This window comes from Eleginops maclovinus, chromosome 10 (assembly GCF_036324505.1).
Source record: "Eleginops maclovinus isolate JMC-PN-2008 ecotype Puerto Natales chromosome 10, JC_Emac_rtc_rv5, whole genome shotgun sequence".
Taxonomy (NCBI): Eukaryota; Metazoa; Chordata; class Actinopteri; order Perciformes; family Eleginopidae; genus Eleginops; species Eleginops maclovinus.
The window spans coordinates 2,801,495-2,820,136 of record NC_086358.1 but is presented as its reverse complement, the minus strand read 5'-3'; the positions used below and the strand labels follow the sequence as shown (position 1 = coordinate 2,820,136).

Below are 18,642 nucleotides of genomic sequence, written 5' to 3'. Positions count from 1 at the left end.
CGTATCTTCTTCTGTTTATGATCTTCCTAAGCTGCCCTATAGAGTTACCATGCTGTGGTTTAGTAGCCTGTCAGTCCTGAAGGCCAGTCTTTCTCGTGGACATGAATGAGCATGATGAGGGCTGCCTGCCAGCTCCCTGCAGCTACACAGCCAACAAGAACACATGTGGGTGTCAGTCATAAGGTTACAAACAAAGACTGGATCCTGACCCTGGTGGTCTGGACTTCACTCTGGGGTGTCTGTTGTCCAACTCACCTTTCCTGTCTGCTTTTTAAAGTACATTTAAATAACAGATATGAGTCAAACAATGAGAAAGTCTCTCATGTCTTTTAAGAATGTGATAGACTATAGACTCATGCTGTAGGCTTAGCTAGCATGCTATAATGATTAGCATGTTAAAAGCCCTGCTAGCTTATTGTACATACTAACCTTATTATCTGCTGTCCATATGTGTGCTCATTAACACTTCAAAGTCAAACCGCTTCATCCTAAAGGTCTCACTCTGTTAAGCTAGCAAGTTTAGTTAGTTTGTGTAGTTGTTTAACAGTTGCTAGCTAATTAGCAGGCAAGCTAGCTAAGAAAACATAATATAGTAATACCTCCAATGGGTCAAAGCATGAATTATAAATGATAAACTTTATTTCAAATATTCATTTCTTACATTATTCATACACAATTATTAAAGTGCAAACCTTTGAGAGCCACATTTGAAGTTTACAGTTTCAAATAGTCATCAAAAGTTTGATTTTTGTAACTTCTATATGCATAGCATGGGCTAGCATTTTGGCTAGGACCTAGAGATGAGCTAACCGTGTAGCTGGCACAAGCAAGGAGGTGGGGGCAGGTCCATGTGAGGCCTTATTCTAGGCAACAGTGAGTCCAGACATTTAAAGGGCCACGCCCCCACTTACAGTATCCATGCTCACAACATGTTATTCCAACTCTGCTCAGCAAGTTAGTCTATCCCCCCAAAAATAATGTAGGGACTTCCCCCCCCCCCCCACAACATTACTTGCAAGTGAAATCATATCGAGTGTTTATGTCCAGTTCAAGATAACCGTCTACCCCTATTCAGACAGTGTGTATCGGCTCGAAGTAAAACTAGTTCGCTAATCTGAAGAACTTCTTGCAGAAAACAGTGCGTGTGAATCTAACAAGGTTAAAATGCAAGTGCTGAGCTGAAGTGTGTAAGGGGCAGTTGTCAGAGAGGCAGGCTGTTACCTTTTGAAATACAACATGACAGAAATAGACCAGTTTATATATGGCACCTTGATAGGGCACAGACACACACTGCGGATGCAGAGGCCATGGAGTTGTTACTGGGGCCAAAGAGGCCTCAAGAGCTATTGTAATATCATGCTTTTCCAAACTCATTTGCAGTCAATACTCTATGGAAACAGATGCTACGGATGACAGTGACGCTTAATATAGGATATATTGTTATCCTATAAGATATGAATGCAAGTAGAGCCACGCAGTATTTATTCCACTTTCTCCATTTAGCTAATCCACAAGGTCAACCGTCACATGTGGCCTCATCCATTGACTTCCTCTGACTCACAAATCAACACAACGCTGCCCTCCATTTCGGCTTAATCTCACAGCAACAACAGCTGCTTTGGTCCTAAAACCAGCCTGCCCAGTCACACACTTTCATGACCACATCAGGGTCTTGTAAACAGAGCTTGGGCAACAAGTGTTAGCCCTGCCTCGCTATAGTCAGGCAGCAGACATGCAGATAATAGTCTCCTCCTCGGGGACTGTCAGGATAATTTGTGTGAGGCAATGGGCTATATCAGAAAGCTGGTTTCCCTGGGTGATAAAGGCACAAAGCTTATTGTTAGCTAACACTCAGCATACTCCATCTATATTGTCTCCAGCAAGACAAACCTTGTTCTCTCATCTTCATTGACATGTAATATTTTAAAGGTTTCTAAAAAATGAGGGAGCCTATACTGCTTAGCTACAAAAATAACCAATGACAGTGTCCATTTCATCCGGCTGGCCTGCCTTGCCCTGCCACTCGACACCCTATGGTTATTCCAATGTGAGCTAGCTAGCTGTGTTGCTGCTCAGTTTGGCCACACCGACTTGTGCGTCTATTTTGGTAACTTCTGAGCTGGCTATCAGGACCCTGACCACACCAGTACATTTGAACATGGATCCGAGGTCTTGACAGTGAGTTTTTTTCTTTGTTTCTCTTCAACTTCAAGAGAAGGACTCTGTTGACCATTTATGAAAAGCGGTAACGAGAGCTTACTTTCAGCAGGTGTTTCCGCACTGGATTCTACTCTGAGGATTTGCCTTGGATACCACAGTGAAGATTGGACGGTTACCATCAGCATGAAAGACTCATCACCAAGGTAAGAAAGCAGTGGAATAATAAAGCTCTTTAATAACACATGAACAACACTAAAGGTCAGCCGACAGAATATAAGTCAGAAGAAGTTTCTGTGGACATTAGCGTCAAAAAGGACTTACAGCACACTCTGTTTCATTGCTATCAATCAACACCATTAACACGTCTATGAGGAAGATATATGACTATATTCCAATGCTTGCACCTATAAACAGTACAGTTCTCTGGGCTCCTCATTCCTTGGGTATAAATATAGGAGCAGATGCTGGGAAAGTACCACGGTTGCTAACTGATATCTGGTTATGAGAGCTGGTAGACTTTTTGGCAAACCAAGTCTCCTGGAAAGCCAAAACATTCTGCGAGTCAGGCTTAAGATACAGTAAAGCCACTTACTTCTAGCAATTTTATCTGGTTTGATAGTCTACAATAATAATAGTATTAATATTAATATGAATAATAATAGTAATAGTAATGCTTTGTCTCATGGCTGTTGTAAATATCACTTCTTGCACTTATTTTCGCCGTGACAGTGAAAATAGTGGCCCTTAGCAACCGAGTTAGCTTAAAAACTACAGTTTTATTGCACTCAACACACTATTGAATCATTGAAAGTCCATGTTTATATTTGTCTCATCTGCTTATAAGGAGAGTCATGTTTATGCCAATTGTTGAAGAGTTGAGTTATATGCCAGTAGCAATGCTCCCAGGTCAGGGTGCATAAACGGGTTAATGAGCTATTCTAAGACCTCACCCAGATAGCTAAAGTGAGCTACAGTAGAGCAGCTGCTGCCGAGGCGCTGTGTGACTGATGTGCTGATTTATGTTGCCTGCTCTCTGTGGTGTGAACCTGTAGACCTGTAGACCTGAATATTGTCCTGGAGCTCTACAAAACCTGTCTATACATCAACCCATTAACCGTGAAACAAGATGTGATTGCTTTTGCAAAGGATATGATCAATGACAATGTAAGATAAATGACCCACAGTGTGTTTAGTGCTTGCAGCTTTAGGAACCATACAGTGCTTAAAATAGCAACGAGCATGGCTTGAAGTGTTTGTCTGCTGCCTGCATAGTGACAGCCCGGTCAAAGACGACTCATGTCGGGTATATAAAGGTCATCGGTGCAACTGTGAGTTCAAAACCATAGAGATAATATTCATTATTTGGGTCATTTTCAAAATGCACAAACGGCTTACAATGTTTCTTAACGCTAACACTGATTTCACTTTCTCCTTTTAGAAAGTTTGCATATCCCACCACTACCCCAATGTCAACCTGAGCTGGACGAAAACCAAAGGATCTACAGAGCTGCAGCAGCCGTAGGGGACGCAGGACAGGGGATGCACGAGACAGAAGGACGGTTGCTGGCATCATGACCTGTGTGGACAAGCGACACATGAGCCACCGGATGGGGAGCATGCTCCACCATCGCTTCCCCAACGGCTTCACTGACTTGTTCATGGACGAGACCGATCGTGAGGTCAGCACTCTCACCGATCGGGCCTTCCGGAGTCTCTGCGTCGGAGATGACGCGGTTTACAATGACGAGTTGTTGTACGGATTGTCGCCCTTCAGCTGCCACAAACCGTTGGTGGGGGATCCTCATAAAAAGAGTCATCAAAAGGAACCTAAAAAGCAGGGGCAAAACAAAACTGCCCAGCCATGGAAACAGCAGCAACAGAAGAACATATCCAACATGTCGTCTTTCCTCAAGGCATTAAGTGCAACAGAGGGAAGCTGTGATGGGATGTTGATTAAAAATGGAGGTTTGACGGACTCTAAGGGGGAATCATGGGACAAGTCTGCACTTCGCAGCATACAGAGAGAGTTATCTGAATTCTCCTCGGATTATCACGCCAATCTTCCAGATGGACATTACAAGAAGCATCAGTCTGGGGACGGATCGTCTAACAAAACAGGCAAGGATGCTAGCCTTTCCTCAAAGGGCAAAAATGGGAAGTCTACCGTCAAAATCAGGAAACTTAACATCAAGAACTTTTTCCTCCACAGCGAGTTTAGCCCTTTTCAAGCATGGACGGATTTTAATCAGTTCCCGTTTGGACAAGAGGACGCCTCTATCCTCCCCACAGACAATATCCCTAAGTGGTACGACTTGTCTTTTTACAAGGAGCTGACAGAGGCCCACAGAAAAGAGACTCTGCATGAAGAGGAGGTGCAGATACACCATACAGCAGCCCCTCCTCCCACTGCCCCAAAACCCATCCCCCCCCCTCCTCCACCAAAGGTCCTGCCAAAGCCAACAGCCACTCCTGCTGGGAAGAGGTGCTCCTCAGAAGGAGGGGAGGGATGTACTGCCCCCTGGAGGCGCAACAGGTCCAGGGCAACAAGTGTGATTCAAGGCAATCAGCTTGGGATGCCCATCCAGGAGAACAGTTTAAAGACATTGGAGGAAAGTCTTTGGTTGGCCAAAAAGGAAACTAGATCTGTGGAGGTGAAAGCAATTGAGGAAGTCAGCTCTTTGGCGTCGACTCCGTTCAGCATCTGCCAGCTGATGACTCCCCTTATTCCCTCCAGACAAGCTACAGAAACATCAGAAATCCTGTCGCCCTCTGCACTAGACCTCCCACTGAGACCGCACTCTGAGGTCAAAATGACCCCTGAACCTCCGGTCAAACGGGACAGCTACAAATCACTCGCCTCTAGTATCCTCTTCAACCTCAAAGACAACAGGAAAAGGGTGAAAAGCCGTTACAGCCCTCCTAAATTCAAAACACTAGAAGTGCCTGAGAGCACCCAATCCCCACACTCAGATAATCTGAAATATCCACAGGCTAGCTCTGAGGGTTATGCATCAGGCTTAAGCACTCCTGCCATTTTAAAAGATGGACTGACAGTCTGCACTCCCGCTTTGGACTCTAACAGCACCCCGATTGTTGGTCACACTAAGCAGGATACAGATGGACCTCTTTCAGATGATTATTTGTTAGCAAATCTACTGCAAACCAAAAAGGATGCGGCAGGTGGTCTCGGTGAGGATAACCCTATATCCCCCTTTATACAATCCAAAAAGAGTCCCAAAGCTAAAAAGCAAAACTATCCGTCTCTGAATTTGTACAAGAAAGCCAACCCTATTGACAGTGATATGAAATATCTTGTAGTCCCTCCCAGCCCCGGTGCTCCCCTTCACATAGACAAACCAAGTGAGACAAATCACCTTTCACCACTCTCTCAGAGTTCAGAGCTCTCTCCAAAAGCACTGCCAGCAAACACAGGCCTTTCACCAAATACTTTAAATGTCAACAGAGATCGTTCACCTAAAGTTTCACCTCTTGCACTTGAGAAAGAGCGGTTGTCATCAAATCTAGGAAAAAGAGAATCAAATGTTCCAGAAAAAGCACGACGGTCTGCACAAGACATTAAAGAAAGCTCCAAAGAAAAGGCTTCTAGTAGCCAACACATGAGCACAAAGGATGTGATCAGAGCAGCAAGGGAAGCAATTAATGCAGCTAAAAATAAAGCCCTGTCTGCAGCTCAGTCGGATAGCATCAGCAAGCCTGTTTCAGACGTAGAAGAACTGAGGGACATGGATAGGAGGGAGGGTTCAGCACCAGAAAACACCAATGTTTTATCTCAAAGTAGAAATGAAGCGACACCAAGTATTGTTAAGAAAGAGCCGCCACCAGTTCCAAAGAGAAACTTTGCTAAGTCTGATATTCAACTGTCTCTCGTCAACCAGCTAACATATACCGTAGACCAGCTCACTAATGGAGATTCAGGTGATGCAACGTTAGATTTAGCTCTGAACGAAAAGGAGACAATCGAGAAACAGCGTAAACCCAAACATGTATTCTCAGCCAGACAGAACAACTACATCAAAAATCAAAGATATGCAGTGACTGATGAAGAGCAAGGAGAGGAATGTGAGGAAAGCAATCTGAAAGTGAACAATGGGAGGGAAGCGGATGAGAAAACCATTTCACCCAGAGAAACGAGAGACAGGGAGCATATAATCAGTGATTTGCATGCTTTGAAAGAGCTGGGGAAAGTGAGGCTTGGCGATCGTGTTCTGGAGAACGCAAAGAAGAAATTAAGTGCCTTTAAATTAGACGAGGAGACGAAGACTAAGAATGATTTGATCTCGAGGGAGCTAAGGAATATTAAGAAGGGTATGCTGTCTATGAGAGGTAACACGATGTCTAAGAGGGAGATATTTTTACAGAAAGAGAAGGATCAGAGCAGGGAAGAGACGTTCTCAAAGATCGACAACAACGTCAAAGTAAACAAAGCACTTATAAACGACAACTACGACAAAGCAAAAATGGCACTAGAGGAGATTATTTCAGACAGGCAGAAGAGAAAATATAGACCTACAGAACAAGATGCAAATCCAATGTTTGATGAGGACGCTGAGGAAAGCTATGCAACAAGGGCAGAGCTACGTAAAAAAAGCAATGAACGAATCTACGACAGAGGTGACGGAAAAACAAGACGGCAGCACTGTTGAACTAAAAGAGAAGGATCTAAAGGAGAGGTTAAGTGACCTCAGAGACCACAATAACATGAGACAGATCCTTTCTCAAACTGAACCACGACTTGGTGAGAGTCACAGATCAGGTGGTAGGTTTGCGCTACCTGGCATGGATCAAATTGAAGATCCTAGCTTTGAATCAGAAGAGGTGAATTTGAGAGACTTTGCGAGACAGATATCTGAAGAGAGCGGAAATAGTCTGATGAGCAACAATGAAGGCAAAAAGAGAGACGCTCCTCCTGTTCCTCCGAGAATAAAAAAGGCAGGGAGTAGAGGAAGTAGTGTCACTAAAGACACGGATAGTTTGAAAGATGTGGACATCTTCGACAAAGATGTAAAGTATGAATATGAAGAGGCACAATTTAACGAGCCGAGGAGTGCAGGCTTAGCAAAACAAGAAGTAGACAGTGACTTATCCAAAAGAGACCCTGTTCAAAGTGAAACTAGTCCTGTTAAAGAGAGTAGATCCAGAGAGAATAAGGCAATAAACCTGCAAGTAGATATGAGTCCAAAAAGGGACGCCACATTTGAAAACAGAAATGCACAGGGGACACAAAAGGTTAAGCGTAAAGCTCCGTTAAGACCCGATCATTTAAACACACCAGATGACAATGGGACTAATCATTTAGTGGCAGACGAACCTGAAACAACAAATAGAGCCAGTGAGGAAACAAGCGAGCATGCAGAGGCTGCTGGTGAAAACCCCAGGGATATAATATCCCCCTTACTCCTTGTAAATGGTGTCAGCATCAATCAGAGCCCGCCTGATCAGGGCAGCTTGTCATCAAAGTCCTCCTACTTCTCCGTGGAGAGTGCGATGCACAGAAATACTGAGACAGAGTCAAATGTTTACCGCTCTCTGGAGAACTTGATCGGGGAGGTGGATGAGGTGGATGAAGACATAAGGAATATCTCAAGAAACACAAAAGAAGATTCGGATAGGACGGAATTGGAATATTATTCTCTGAGTGATCATGAAAATGAGCCGGAGCTTGTAAAACCACCCGTAAAATCTCCTCAAAAAGAGACAGAGGTACTGTACACGGACAGCAAGAAAGGAGAGACTACTACAGCAGAAGCGTTAGATCAGGATGAAAATAATCAGACCCCAATGTCACCTTCCAATATTATCTCACCAACTTTAGGAATCCCGGCCTTATTCAAGGTCAAAGACAACACTTTCACCAATAAGATGAGGTCAAAGACCGTTCAGCCGTGGTCACCGAGAGGGAGTCTGAGTGGTTCAGAGAAGGGAGAGGAGTCACATCAAGTGAAAGAAAGTCTAGACCTTCCTCTGCCTAAGGAACCTGACACCAGAGCCAGCTCACCAATCCCAGATGAAACCTTCAAACCTGAAGAAGTTTTATTACAAGTTTCCTCTCCCATGCCGCTGTCTCCTGCAGATCTGCAAAGCGAAAGCCCAAAGAAACCCCAGGTTGGAGGGTTCCTCACTGTGCCACTGGAGGAGGACAGATTGTCTGGGGTGAGTCCGTTATCTGAAGGCGTGGAGAGCTTAGCAACCAGCGCAGCAGACACCTCTGATGAGATGGGACTGAGTGCTGTGGTGTCGAAGGTTCCCAGGGAACGGTCTGTGTCCACCTGCAGTGGAAGTGAAAGCCAAACAGGGTTGCCTAAACCGCCAGTCGTCTTACCCAAGTCTGAAAAGGCTGTTCTGAAAGCTATCAAGATTGCAAATAGAAGAATGAAGAAGGAGGAGGCACAGAAGTCCTCCCACAAGTCGACTCAGAGCAGCAGCAAACACCGAGTGGACAGACACAAGAGCGACAAGTCTGAGCACAAAAGCAGTAGAAGTAGCAAGAGCAGTGAGAGAAACCACCGAGAGAAGACGGAGGACGGCTATCGTCACAATGACAAGAACAGTCAAGAGCAGAGTGAGCAACAACCCTGTGAAAGAAGAGGCGACAGAAGGGAAAACCGCCATCAAACTCAAACAGACGTGCACCAGAAGACTCGGACACAGAGCCGTGATCCTGTGGAAAGCAGTAGCCAGAACAGTGAAGTCCTACCCAGTGTGGAACCAGAAAGGCCGGGCCGAAGCAGCAAAAAACACATGAGAGAAAAGCCGGAGCAAAGACACTACAGCAGCGATAGGGTCATCAGTAACGTACCTGTGTACAAAACTCAGCAAGGGGATAGGCCAACGTCGGACAGGCCATTCAACCGATCACAGAGCATTGATCGGTACTTAGGGGAGAAAGTGGAGCGCAGGCTGAGCACCGACACGTCGATGAACGAGAAGGTTGATCTGAGGACCCAACGCATCGAAAAATCCATCATGGACGAGCTTCAGCAGAGAGGCAGAGCCAAAGAAAAGCCGAGCAGAGACAACCCAACCAGGAGGAGTCACAGTATCGATGCGTACCCAAACCCTAACCCTTCAAACCTCTCCCGTCAATCGAGCTACAGCAGCCACACCAGCCAGCTGTCTCGCCAGTCTAGCATCGAGCACGCCATTGTGACGCAATCCTTCCCCATGACCCAACGTAAGCTCTTGCAAGACCCCGACTCCGGCCAGTACTTCTTCGTAGACATGCCCGTACAAGTCAAGACAAAAACCTTCTTCGATCCTGAGACAGGAAGCTATGTGCAGCTGCCGGTCCAGCCACCAGAGGGCGCTGTCCCTCAGGCGTCCACCTTGGAGGTTCTGACCCAGCCTATGGTTGTTTACCACAGCTTCGTACCGGTGCCTCTGTCTCCCATGACTCAGACATCCATCCAAGCCTCTCATATGGAGCCAAGGATGAGGCAAATGCACTGTCAGGAGGGACATCCGTATTTAGAGCCTGTTTATGGTCAACCCGACCACATGTTGGGAGAGTTTCTAGGCACAGAGGAGCTTGACTGTCCAAGCTGATAGGCTGTGAGATTTGATGGGAAAAATCCACCCTTCGCTTATGCTCTTTTGCCGATCATTTTTGAACAGTTAAAGGGTGGATTTTCCTCCTTTAGGTTACGTTTCTGATCCTTGCATTTCTTTTTCTTGTCTTGAATTACCCGGGACAAAGAAGCTGTGCAGGCCTCGGTTTGGTTTGTAAGGATTTTTGACTCGACTGTGAACGGACAGAATTGTAAATTGATGAGAGTTGTATGCTGTTGTTTGAATGCGAGTTAAAGGATAATGTGCAATTTTTGAGAAACATACGGGACATAATGTATTAACGTGTACAGAGATGGACAGCTTGTATGTAAATGTGGAATATTTATTTTGAAATGCTGAGTTTGTTACAACTACAGTGTTTGTTTGGGGTCTTCACCTCTTTTCAGGTATTTGTTTTTATTACCTGCCTTGGTTTTTTTTCACCAGACAGTTTTGCAGTCATCATGAGAGATACTTGAAGCGGGCTCAACAAATGAATTTCATTTACAGATTTGAACTGATTACGACTAAACACTAAAACCATTTTGCATGCCAACGTTGAAATTGTTGTGTTTGATACAAAACTATTTGTTCTTTATATTGCCTAAAAGCTTGAACTGGCATTTGTGCAATGAATGTTTTTTAATATGCAGGAGACATGGCGGAGGATTGGGATTTGCACGTTTGTTGCATTGGCCTTTTTCTAAACTAGAATAAAGCAGGGCTGTATTGTGTCTGTGATCCATTCCAATAAAAAACAACTGTTGTTACAGAGTTTTATTTCACTAGTGTCTTTCATTTCACTGTTATTGTTTATCTAACGCAGGGGAGTCCAAACTGTTTTCCCTGAGGGCCACATACAGAAAAACATACCAAGGTCTGGGCCCCTCACTACAGGTCAGGTATATCGCCTCATACGTGAAGTTATAAGTTAGCAAAATCAATCAAAAGTAGGAAAATTATTCTTAATACGTGAACATGCTTTAAGAAAACAAACAGCCCTCATCACAAATCAGAAAACAGAAAGATAGTGTCAATAGAGTAACCAGATCAACCGCCAGAGGGGCTGCGTAGTGCAGTACAGACAAAGCAAGTTTGGACACACAGCCTTCTCCATTAGAGCCCAATGAATTAAGGGAGTGTAACAGCCTTACAACTTTCAAAAGCAAACTCAAATGTTGGATTAGTGAACATCATATCTGAAACCACACACCAAATGCTTAAAGCCATGTGATGTTATTCCTCTGTAACCTATGCTGTGACTTTCATGTGGAGGGTGTAGTGAGAGGCGTGCATTGTCTCTGTCTGTTTGAGGGTGTGTTTATGTCTTTTTAATTATGCTTTTATTTGTTATCAGTTTATGTATTTCTATATCTTAGGGTGCCTTTTAAGATCTGGCTAGGGACAACAGATGGAAATTAGCATAGCAGCTAACTCTGGCTTATTTACAGCAACTTAATCAATGAGCACTGTCCCTACCAACTAAATAAATAACCAAACATCTCTCCGTGGGGTTTCATTTACCTTGTTAGCAGCTCCAGAACAGAAACTTCAGATTGCTTATATTAAGGAGAAATATGGAGGGTTTATTTAAAGCTTGTTATGTTATTGGGCTTTTTTAAAAATGACCAAATAAGTAACTTTTTTCAACTTTAATTGACAGAATTTATTAGACAATTGGGCTCAAGAAGTACAATATAAGACAAGCACAAGTTCAATTTGTGGGCCATATTCAAATATACTTTTAGAACTTTCTGAGGGCCGGTTGAAAGGGGACAACGGGCCGCAGTTGGCCCCCGGGCTGTAGTTTGGACACCCCTGATCTAAAGTATACATAGTTTAAATAGAATTCATTTGAGCTGGTTTTATTGGTGTTTTAATTACAGTAAAATTAAAGATTGAACTATTCTACAATGGTAATGGCAGGCTAATAAACCCACATGTTTGTAAATGTATTTTACCACTGGGTATTTTCACTTCTTTATTAATAAAATAATGAAAATTAATTGAGTGGAGAATTTAGAACAGCTTTGATTCTTTCATTTCACCTTGAATGATCTGTTGTGTATTTTGAGTTTGTGTTTCTGAATATAATCACAGTCTGATCCAGAGTCTGCAGATCTAAAGGTGATGGAGTTTGGGTTTTGTGATCTTCAACCAGACCTCAATTCCGCCACCTGCTGGTCAGTCAGTGTAATAACAAGACTTCCCTCGATGAGAAAGTGAGTAATGGCCTGTATAAATACCAACACAAATACAATTATAGAGACATAGAGGTTCAACAAAAGCCAGATTCTTATTCACACTCCAGCTACTCGTCCAGCTCTGGCTTTTTATTGTAACCGTTTGAACATCTGGATACCATTTAGTGTTCCATTGTGACTATTTACAATTCTGTTCATTTCATTGCTATTTCAATTTTGCCTTACAACATCTTCAGCGTCACAACTTTGCTGACCCTTGCAAACGCGATCAAATGCAATTAGCTGATCCATGCCCTCGTTTAGGTTAAGGACGTCTAAACAAGAGACTACACACAATGCTCAGATGTAACCAAATCCAAGTAGTGACATCCTGGAAACTTAAAAAGCTCAGTCTAAGAGAAGATTATGTGATTGGATGATTTATAAACACCTTCAGTTACACTGACATGTCAACAGATTTCCCATAACTGTATCAGGTTAGTTAAAAGCAATCATATTAAGTGTAAATAGGTTCAACTTAATATAATTAACCTGATATAGTTATGTGTTGACATAATACATTTAATTAAAGTCAACGGTTCAGTTGTCTCACTGAAAGCTGGCTAACCCATGGCCCATTAGCAGACCTTGAGGTAATTCAATTGGTCCCAGATTAAATTATGTTATCAATATATAATCCACAACTAAGAACAAAAGATAATCTCACGTATGGACAGTTAAACAATATATTTCACTTCAAATCGATATGGGAATCCTCCATGAGATGCTTTTGGACTAAACTAAACTGGATCGCCGATTAAAATCTGAGGAATAATCGTTTTATTTCTCAACATAATACAATATCTATACATGTGCACGAACAAAATACAGTGTCTTACTCCAAAGCGTCTCCACCCCACCCCTCATTGTCTCTGTGAAGGAGTCAGTGGGTCAGTGACAGCCGCAGCTTAACGCCACCATGTCGTCGTACTGCTTCAACACCACGTTCTCCTCGTCGTCGAAGTACAACAGGCTGATGGACTGGAGTTTGTCGGGGACACAGCAGGGGGCCTCCACCTCGTCGCTGGACAGCTTGAGGGCGTGCATGATGGAGCGCACCGTGGCGTGGTTGGTGGCTTTGAGGCTCCCCCCCAGCGGGAAGGGGCAGGAGCCTTTGCAGTGGTAGGCGTTGTATCCGCGGGGGGAGATGATCCAGCCGGACCAGCCGATCTCCTCAAAGTCCACGAAGAGGGGAACCCGCTGGCAGGACTGGGAGCGGCTGTGGGGGGGGTAGCTTGGAGACGCTCGCCGCCTCCTGCTGTGATGGTGATCCCGGAACTCAGGGGGTGCAGGCTGGGGCTGTCCTGTGGGGAGAGGAGGGGGACATGTCGGGTTAGAAAAGCAGTATTTATAAAAAGTATTTCATTTTGGACATTTTGGATATTCATATAATATATTCATTCATTCTATTTTACAACTTAATGTCTTTTCTTTTATGGAGCCCCAAAAAATATTATATTTAAAATATATTTTCAAAATCTTTTCATATTTATCATTTGGGTTCCATATGTTTCAACTACAAAGGCTTATTAAAGGTCCTTCTGTGCTCAGAATCTCCCCTGTGTCTCCCACTACCTTACCGAGGAACGACTGGTTTGACGCTCCTGTCTTCCCGTCGTCTGAGAAGAGGACCAGGTATGCGTTGGTGTCCGTCAGCTCTCCGCTTCTCTTGGATGGCGGAGGCCTCGCTGACTCCATCCAGCTTCCAGAGGGGAGCGTGGTCACCACCAGGATGCCGTTATTCTCCTGGCTATTGCGGATCCACTTTGACACCTGACATCCAGAGCATTAAAGAGCAATTTAAAACACGAAAATACTTCATAAACTTCCTATTATAGTTTATTATTTTGTGTACATAAAGGATAACTACTCTGAGTGGTAGAATGTAAAACATATGACAATTATTCTGAATTTCTAAAGATGCAAATGAGAATCTTTTGGTGAATTTAGGAGAAATTTGCAGACAAAAATACAAAATGATATTAAAAAAACACTTAGAGGTTTCTATTGGATGCTTTCTTTACACTTGTATGACAGAAGACATGTTATGGAAGCAAAATATCTCTCAAACATGATAAGTGCATGTCAAAATAAGGTTTTTTGCCAGGAATGACTTGTGTTAAACAAAAAGTTAAGTAGGTTGTTACCGTTTGAGTGACATTGAAGACTTCCCATCCCTGTGTGTGCAGAGGCACCAGTCTGGAGGTGATAAGGTTTCCTCTCCATGGCTTCACTCGGCTGTCCAGAACCTCGTACAGATCCACCTGAGCGTCACAACACGGAGCTGTTATTTAAACTGTCACCTTCAAAAGCTATTAGTCATCACAAATTCCATGTGTCACTTAATCTACAAATACCTGCAGACACTTAAGCAACATGATGATCATTACACAAATACAATATTAGTACCTGTCACATGACTCTCTGGTGATTTTCCCTTACCCAAAAATGAAAAATATACATGAGAAGAAATAAATAATGTCACAAAAAGACATTTACCTTGTAGAAATGAGGCCCAAATGACTTTCCGAGGTAGAACTTCTGTTTCTTTCTGAACCAGCGAAACTCTGCTTTGATCATCCTCTCCTCTCTGCCCACAGAGGACAGATTGAAGAAGTGAAACCTCTCTCCAGCATGACCTGCAGGCGGGAACATATCAACCACAGCTTTAGTAAAACGTTTAAATACTGTTCTGATAAAGAAATGTTGCAAAGTCATTCATTTGAGCTGTTTGGCTGGGACATTAGTCGTGCGTAAACGTGCGTAAATTCACGTTTTGGTAACAATTACGCACAGTTCATGATGATGTAAAACGGCTTAATTTGTTTTCAAAAGGAACTGAAGGATCGTGCATGCATGCCAGTTCGACTCACCTTTATCCTCGAAGCTCCGCACTATATTTCCTTCCAGAATCTCCTTCTGGCTCTTGGGTCTCCCATCGGAAACCGTCACCGCGTCAAAAAGATCCAACATGAACTGAGGAGCCTTCTTGTTCGGAGCCACGGCCGGACCCCGGGGTAAATCCTTTAAATGTAACAACGTGTCCAGCTTTTTGCTCCCGGTTCCCGTAGTTTTTACCCCGTCCTCCCCCCCCGGGGCCGTCCCTCTGTCCAGCGGGAGCACGAGCAAGGTGACGCACCTCATCCGGAGCGCTAGGAGCACCCAGAGGCGCAGAGGAGCTCCTGCTGTCATTGTCAGAGAAAGTGAAGTGAGGTCTGTGGGACTCCGGGTGATAAGGGCCACCCCGATCCCTTTGATGACCCCCCCATCCTCCACCTCCACCCCTTGCATTCAGCTATAACACCGCGACATGATTGGTGATTGATGATGGAGCGAGGACAACACAAAGGAAAGGTGAAAATCACCCGAGTCAGCCCATACAGATAAATAAACAATACATAAATGACTAACTCCTCTTTATTTGTATTTCTAGGGTAAAGAAAAGGTCGTTTGTCTTTCTTTACCCAACTTTTTTTGTATTATCAGGAAACAGTGTTGGTAAAGATTTATTGCATGCTGTTAAAAGACCACTTAACAATTGATCACTCCTTCTGATAGGAGTCCCTGCGGAATCTGAAAGCCTATACAAGATTACACATCTTATAAAAGCTCGTTTTTTTAAATAACAAAGCTTTATTTGTTTATCACTTTCAATATACAGGATAACATGTTGGATACATGGAAAAAAGAAAGGTAATTCAGACTTACTTATTGAGTATATTTAGCTGCAGATAAACCCAAAGTATAAAACACAAAAAGAACGAGGACTAAGATTTAAAGCACAAATAGTTTGCAAAACAAGCAAAAAATATACAATTTAAAATATATCTTCCTAATATTAAATATAAAGGACTTCAGTATTGAGGAAACGTGTGCTTATGCTGTTTCATGAACGGGGCCAATGACCGGACCAGATAAAGTTCCGGGTTTTGATGTTTGTGTCGTCATGTGTTTCTGCCTGTTATCAGCACGAGGCCAGTCGCGAGAGAGCAAACGAAGAGCAGAGCTGTGACGCAGATGCAGCGCGTAACTCTGCTTGTTAATGCGCACATTTACCACAAAATTACCACTTAACCACCCCCCCCCCCACACACACACACACACCCCACCCTCACCCCCCACCGCCACTACTGTTTGAGCAGTGACTCAGAGTTCACACCCAGATCAGAGTTTATTCCTCCGTTAAAGATGATCTCCAATCAATCAGCTGGAACAAAAGGGATCAAATTCCCAAGATCATCACACTGATGCTGATCAACACCCCCCCCCCCCTCAACCACCAACACCATTGTTGATCAAATTACACGGGAATGATGATCCCCTCATTTAGGAGCCATTACTCACGTTTTTGTGAATTGGAGATCACTTCCACTGGCAGATAAGCACAGGATGGACTATAGCCATGAACACTGCAAACAGCAAGCAGCAGAGGATGATTGGATCTGCTTCAAAAACTGTATTTCTATCTGCATTTAAGGTCATTTTTATTTTTAAAACTGTGCTTTAGTTAATACGGGAAGAGTAACTCCTGATATGTGACATTATCTGCAGTTAATCTGCCCTTTTTAAGTTAAAACATTACACTTTTAACTTTGTGATCAGGGGGAAAGAACTGCTAATATATGTGAGTAAATGCTAATGATCTTGAGGATATGGACTGGAACAGGACAGTGACTGTGTGTTTGTGCTGGTACATACACTAAGGAGATTCTAAGGAAGACATTACTTTAACTTGAGCACATTTTAATGTCTTATTATCAGGAAATAAAACTACATATTGACGGTGTGTTTGTAGTTTTGTACAATTTGTAAATAAGAGCAAACCAGTGCCTTCTCTTTGCTGCTACTTTCACTTTTATCGCTGCTTTTATTTCTTTTACTGCATTGAGAGAAGCCTACAAAATGTTGTTGTACCCATTAGGATGGTAGTAAAGATACTCCCTCCTCTTCTTCCTGTGATGTGTGCCGTCTGTGTGCTTTTGTATGACGTGCAGCGTGTGACCGTATATGAGGCAGCCAGTGTGTGTGTGTATGTGTGTGTGTGTGGAGGGGGTGTCCTCAAATGTTGACCCTGCCCATGTGCTGATCGTAGATAGACTTAAAGGAAAGCCCTCTGACGTAGATCCGAGCAGGGCTTCTCCTCACAGCTCAGGGCTGATGTGTGCATGATTTTGTCAAAGGTTTAAAATAATATAAAGTATGTACTAATTATATGAGCCTGAAACTAAAGCAGCTACATATTTTTGCATCATCCGTTTTTTCTATTTAAATTGAATTGCATTTGATTATTTTAATGCATTTATGTAAATATTTCATTATGTATTTGATCGCACATTTGACTTTTTATATTTAGAACAATATGTTTTTATTGTTTTGTTTATTGTACAGTGTTACTTAATCTTATTTTTTTAATAATATATATATTTTACTTTTTTGTTTATTTTATAAATATGTATTATTATTATTTATCTTATACATATTTATTTTATATGAATGCTTTTCGCTAGATGCATGCAGTACTCACAACCGAACACCAGGTGGAGCTGTTGGCTAATCTTTGGTGAGAACGTGCTGAGCTGGATCCTCTTTCTGATGAATAATAACTATGATCATATTAAGGTAAAGGGTTTAAAATGCCATGTAATATTGAAGTGTAGGCCTCTCAAAACTTTAAAATAAAATAACCCTCATCATTTTTTCCATAAATAAACCTTATGATACGATATGGTGTCCTCAGCAGAGTTTGGATTCTCTAATACTTAATACTTCAAATACTAAAAACGGTTATTGCTAAATGATGTTATATGATGTCTAAAGAACATATTTAAAAGGACATTTAAAAATCCTGACTGTAAATTAAAATATATTCGAATTTATTTACAATTATTTTGAAATGTTTTAGTTTTTTATGATGTAGAAAGAAATGTCATACAATGACATTTGTAAAGGTGCTCTCCTCCGACCCTTAAACATTGAAGGAAAAGCACATTATAAACCATAAATTCATCATAAATTAAATGTACTATTAAGAGATGTATTAAACATTGAATAGGTGCTTTCCAACTTTCCAAGGAGTGCATACAAGTGTCCAATATTTCCTTGAAAATGTCTTTGATTTCTTCTGAAAACACATGCTATCTTCAGGATGCCTTTTCTTTTTATGGCATGGATGGATATTTGTCCTCCAGATCTCGAAGTCCAGTCTTCTCTACATTTCTTATATCTCGTTTTAGTAACTGTAGTAAAAAGGCAGCCCTTTAGGTTTCTTTACGGGGCGCTGTGGATGCTGCATTAGCTGTTGTCGACTCTCTCACCCGCGGACGCCTGGCTCCACATCTGACGAGTGTGCCCATGTGTTAATGACTTCACCTTGTGTTAAAAACACCTCGGTTGAGGCAATTAGAGACACATGGAAGGCATTTGCTACAAGTGCTGGCCACTGCTGCGGCTCTGTTTGAATGAATAATGAAGAGGAATACAATCACAGCCAAAGTGGAAACACATGAGCAGGGTGTCGAAAGTCAGCCCAAAGCAGCGTGAGCTTTTACAAATGCATCTCTATTGGCTCTGACCACAAACAAGCAGGGTCAGCAGGGCTTTGAGTGTCAGAGTCGAGGTTACCGGAGCACCACTGCTGTTAGAGGACTGGAGGAAAGTCTTCATTGCAATGTGT

The 18,642-nt window shown here is 42.8% G+C and overlaps 3 protein-coding genes across 4 annotated transcripts; 2 read left to right on the top strand and 1 right to left on the bottom strand.

Moving 5' to 3' along the window:
• The first annotated feature begins 1,947 nt into the window (after window positions 1-1,947).
• On the top strand, window positions 1,948-6,824 carry LOC134871419 (cardiac-enriched FHL2-interacting protein). 2 transcript variants are annotated; one of them, XM_063894201.1, is made up of 3 exons: window positions 1,948-2,178; window positions 2,267-2,363; window positions 3,599-6,824. In XM_063894201.1, the coding sequence occupies exon 3, from the start codon at window positions 3,732-3,734 to the stop codon at window positions 6,822-6,824; it is 3,093 nt and encodes a 1,030-aa protein (XP_063750271.1). In that variant the 5' UTR covers window positions 1,948-2,178; window positions 2,267-2,363; window positions 3,599-3,731. The 2 variants fall into 2 exon arrangements, with proteins under 2 accessions (XP_063750271.1, XP_063750269.1); XM_063894199.1 differs by having other exon boundaries at window positions 2,133-2,363.
• On the top strand, window positions 6,821-10,501 carry LOC134871420 (cardiac-enriched FHL2-interacting protein-like). The gene is made up of 2 exons (XM_063894202.1): window positions 6,821-9,729; window positions 9,799-10,501. Exon 1 carries the CDS (start codon window positions 6,880-6,882, stop codon window positions 9,721-9,723), a length of 2,844 nt encoding a protein of 947 aa, XP_063750272.1. The 5' UTR covers window positions 6,821-6,879; the 3' UTR covers window positions 9,724-9,729; window positions 9,799-10,501.
• A 913-nt stretch (window positions 10,502-11,414) lies between these two features.
• LOC134871144 (bone morphogenetic protein 2-like) lies at window positions 11,415-15,161 on the bottom strand. The gene is made up of 5 exons (XM_063893759.1): window positions 14,843-15,161; window positions 14,469-14,608; window positions 14,117-14,233; window positions 13,550-13,742; window positions 11,415-13,273 (listed from the first exon to the last, which is right to left on the bottom strand). Exons 1-5 carry the CDS (start codon window positions 15,159-15,161, stop codon window positions 12,861-12,863), a joined length of 1,182 nt encoding a protein of 393 aa, XP_063749829.1. The 3' UTR covers window positions 11,415-12,860.
• Window positions 15,162-18,642: the final 3,481 nt, after the last annotated feature.

Excerpts from the sequence above, each read along its gene's own strand:
- LOC134871419 (XM_063894201.1), top strand. The coding sequence starts at position 3,732 with ATGACCTGTGTGGACAAGCGACACATGAGCCACCGGATGGGGAGCATG.
- LOC134871420 (XM_063894202.1), top strand. The coding sequence starts at position 6,880 with ATGAGACAGATCCTTTCTCAAACTGAACCACGACTTGGTGAGAGTCAC.
- LOC134871144 (XM_063893759.1), bottom strand. The coding sequence starts at position 15,161 with ATGACAGCAGGAGCTCCTCTGCGCCTCTGGGTGCTCCTAGCGCTCCGG. Across the intron at positions 13,743-14,116 it reads TCTTCAATGTCACTCAAACG|GTGTCAAAGTGGATCCGCAA; the intron begins GTAACAACCTAC and ends TCTGGATGTCAG. Across the intron at positions 13,274-13,549 it reads GTCAAACCAGTCGTTCCTCG|GACAGCCCCAGCCTGCACCC; the intron begins GTAAGGTAGTGG and ends CTCTCCCCACAG.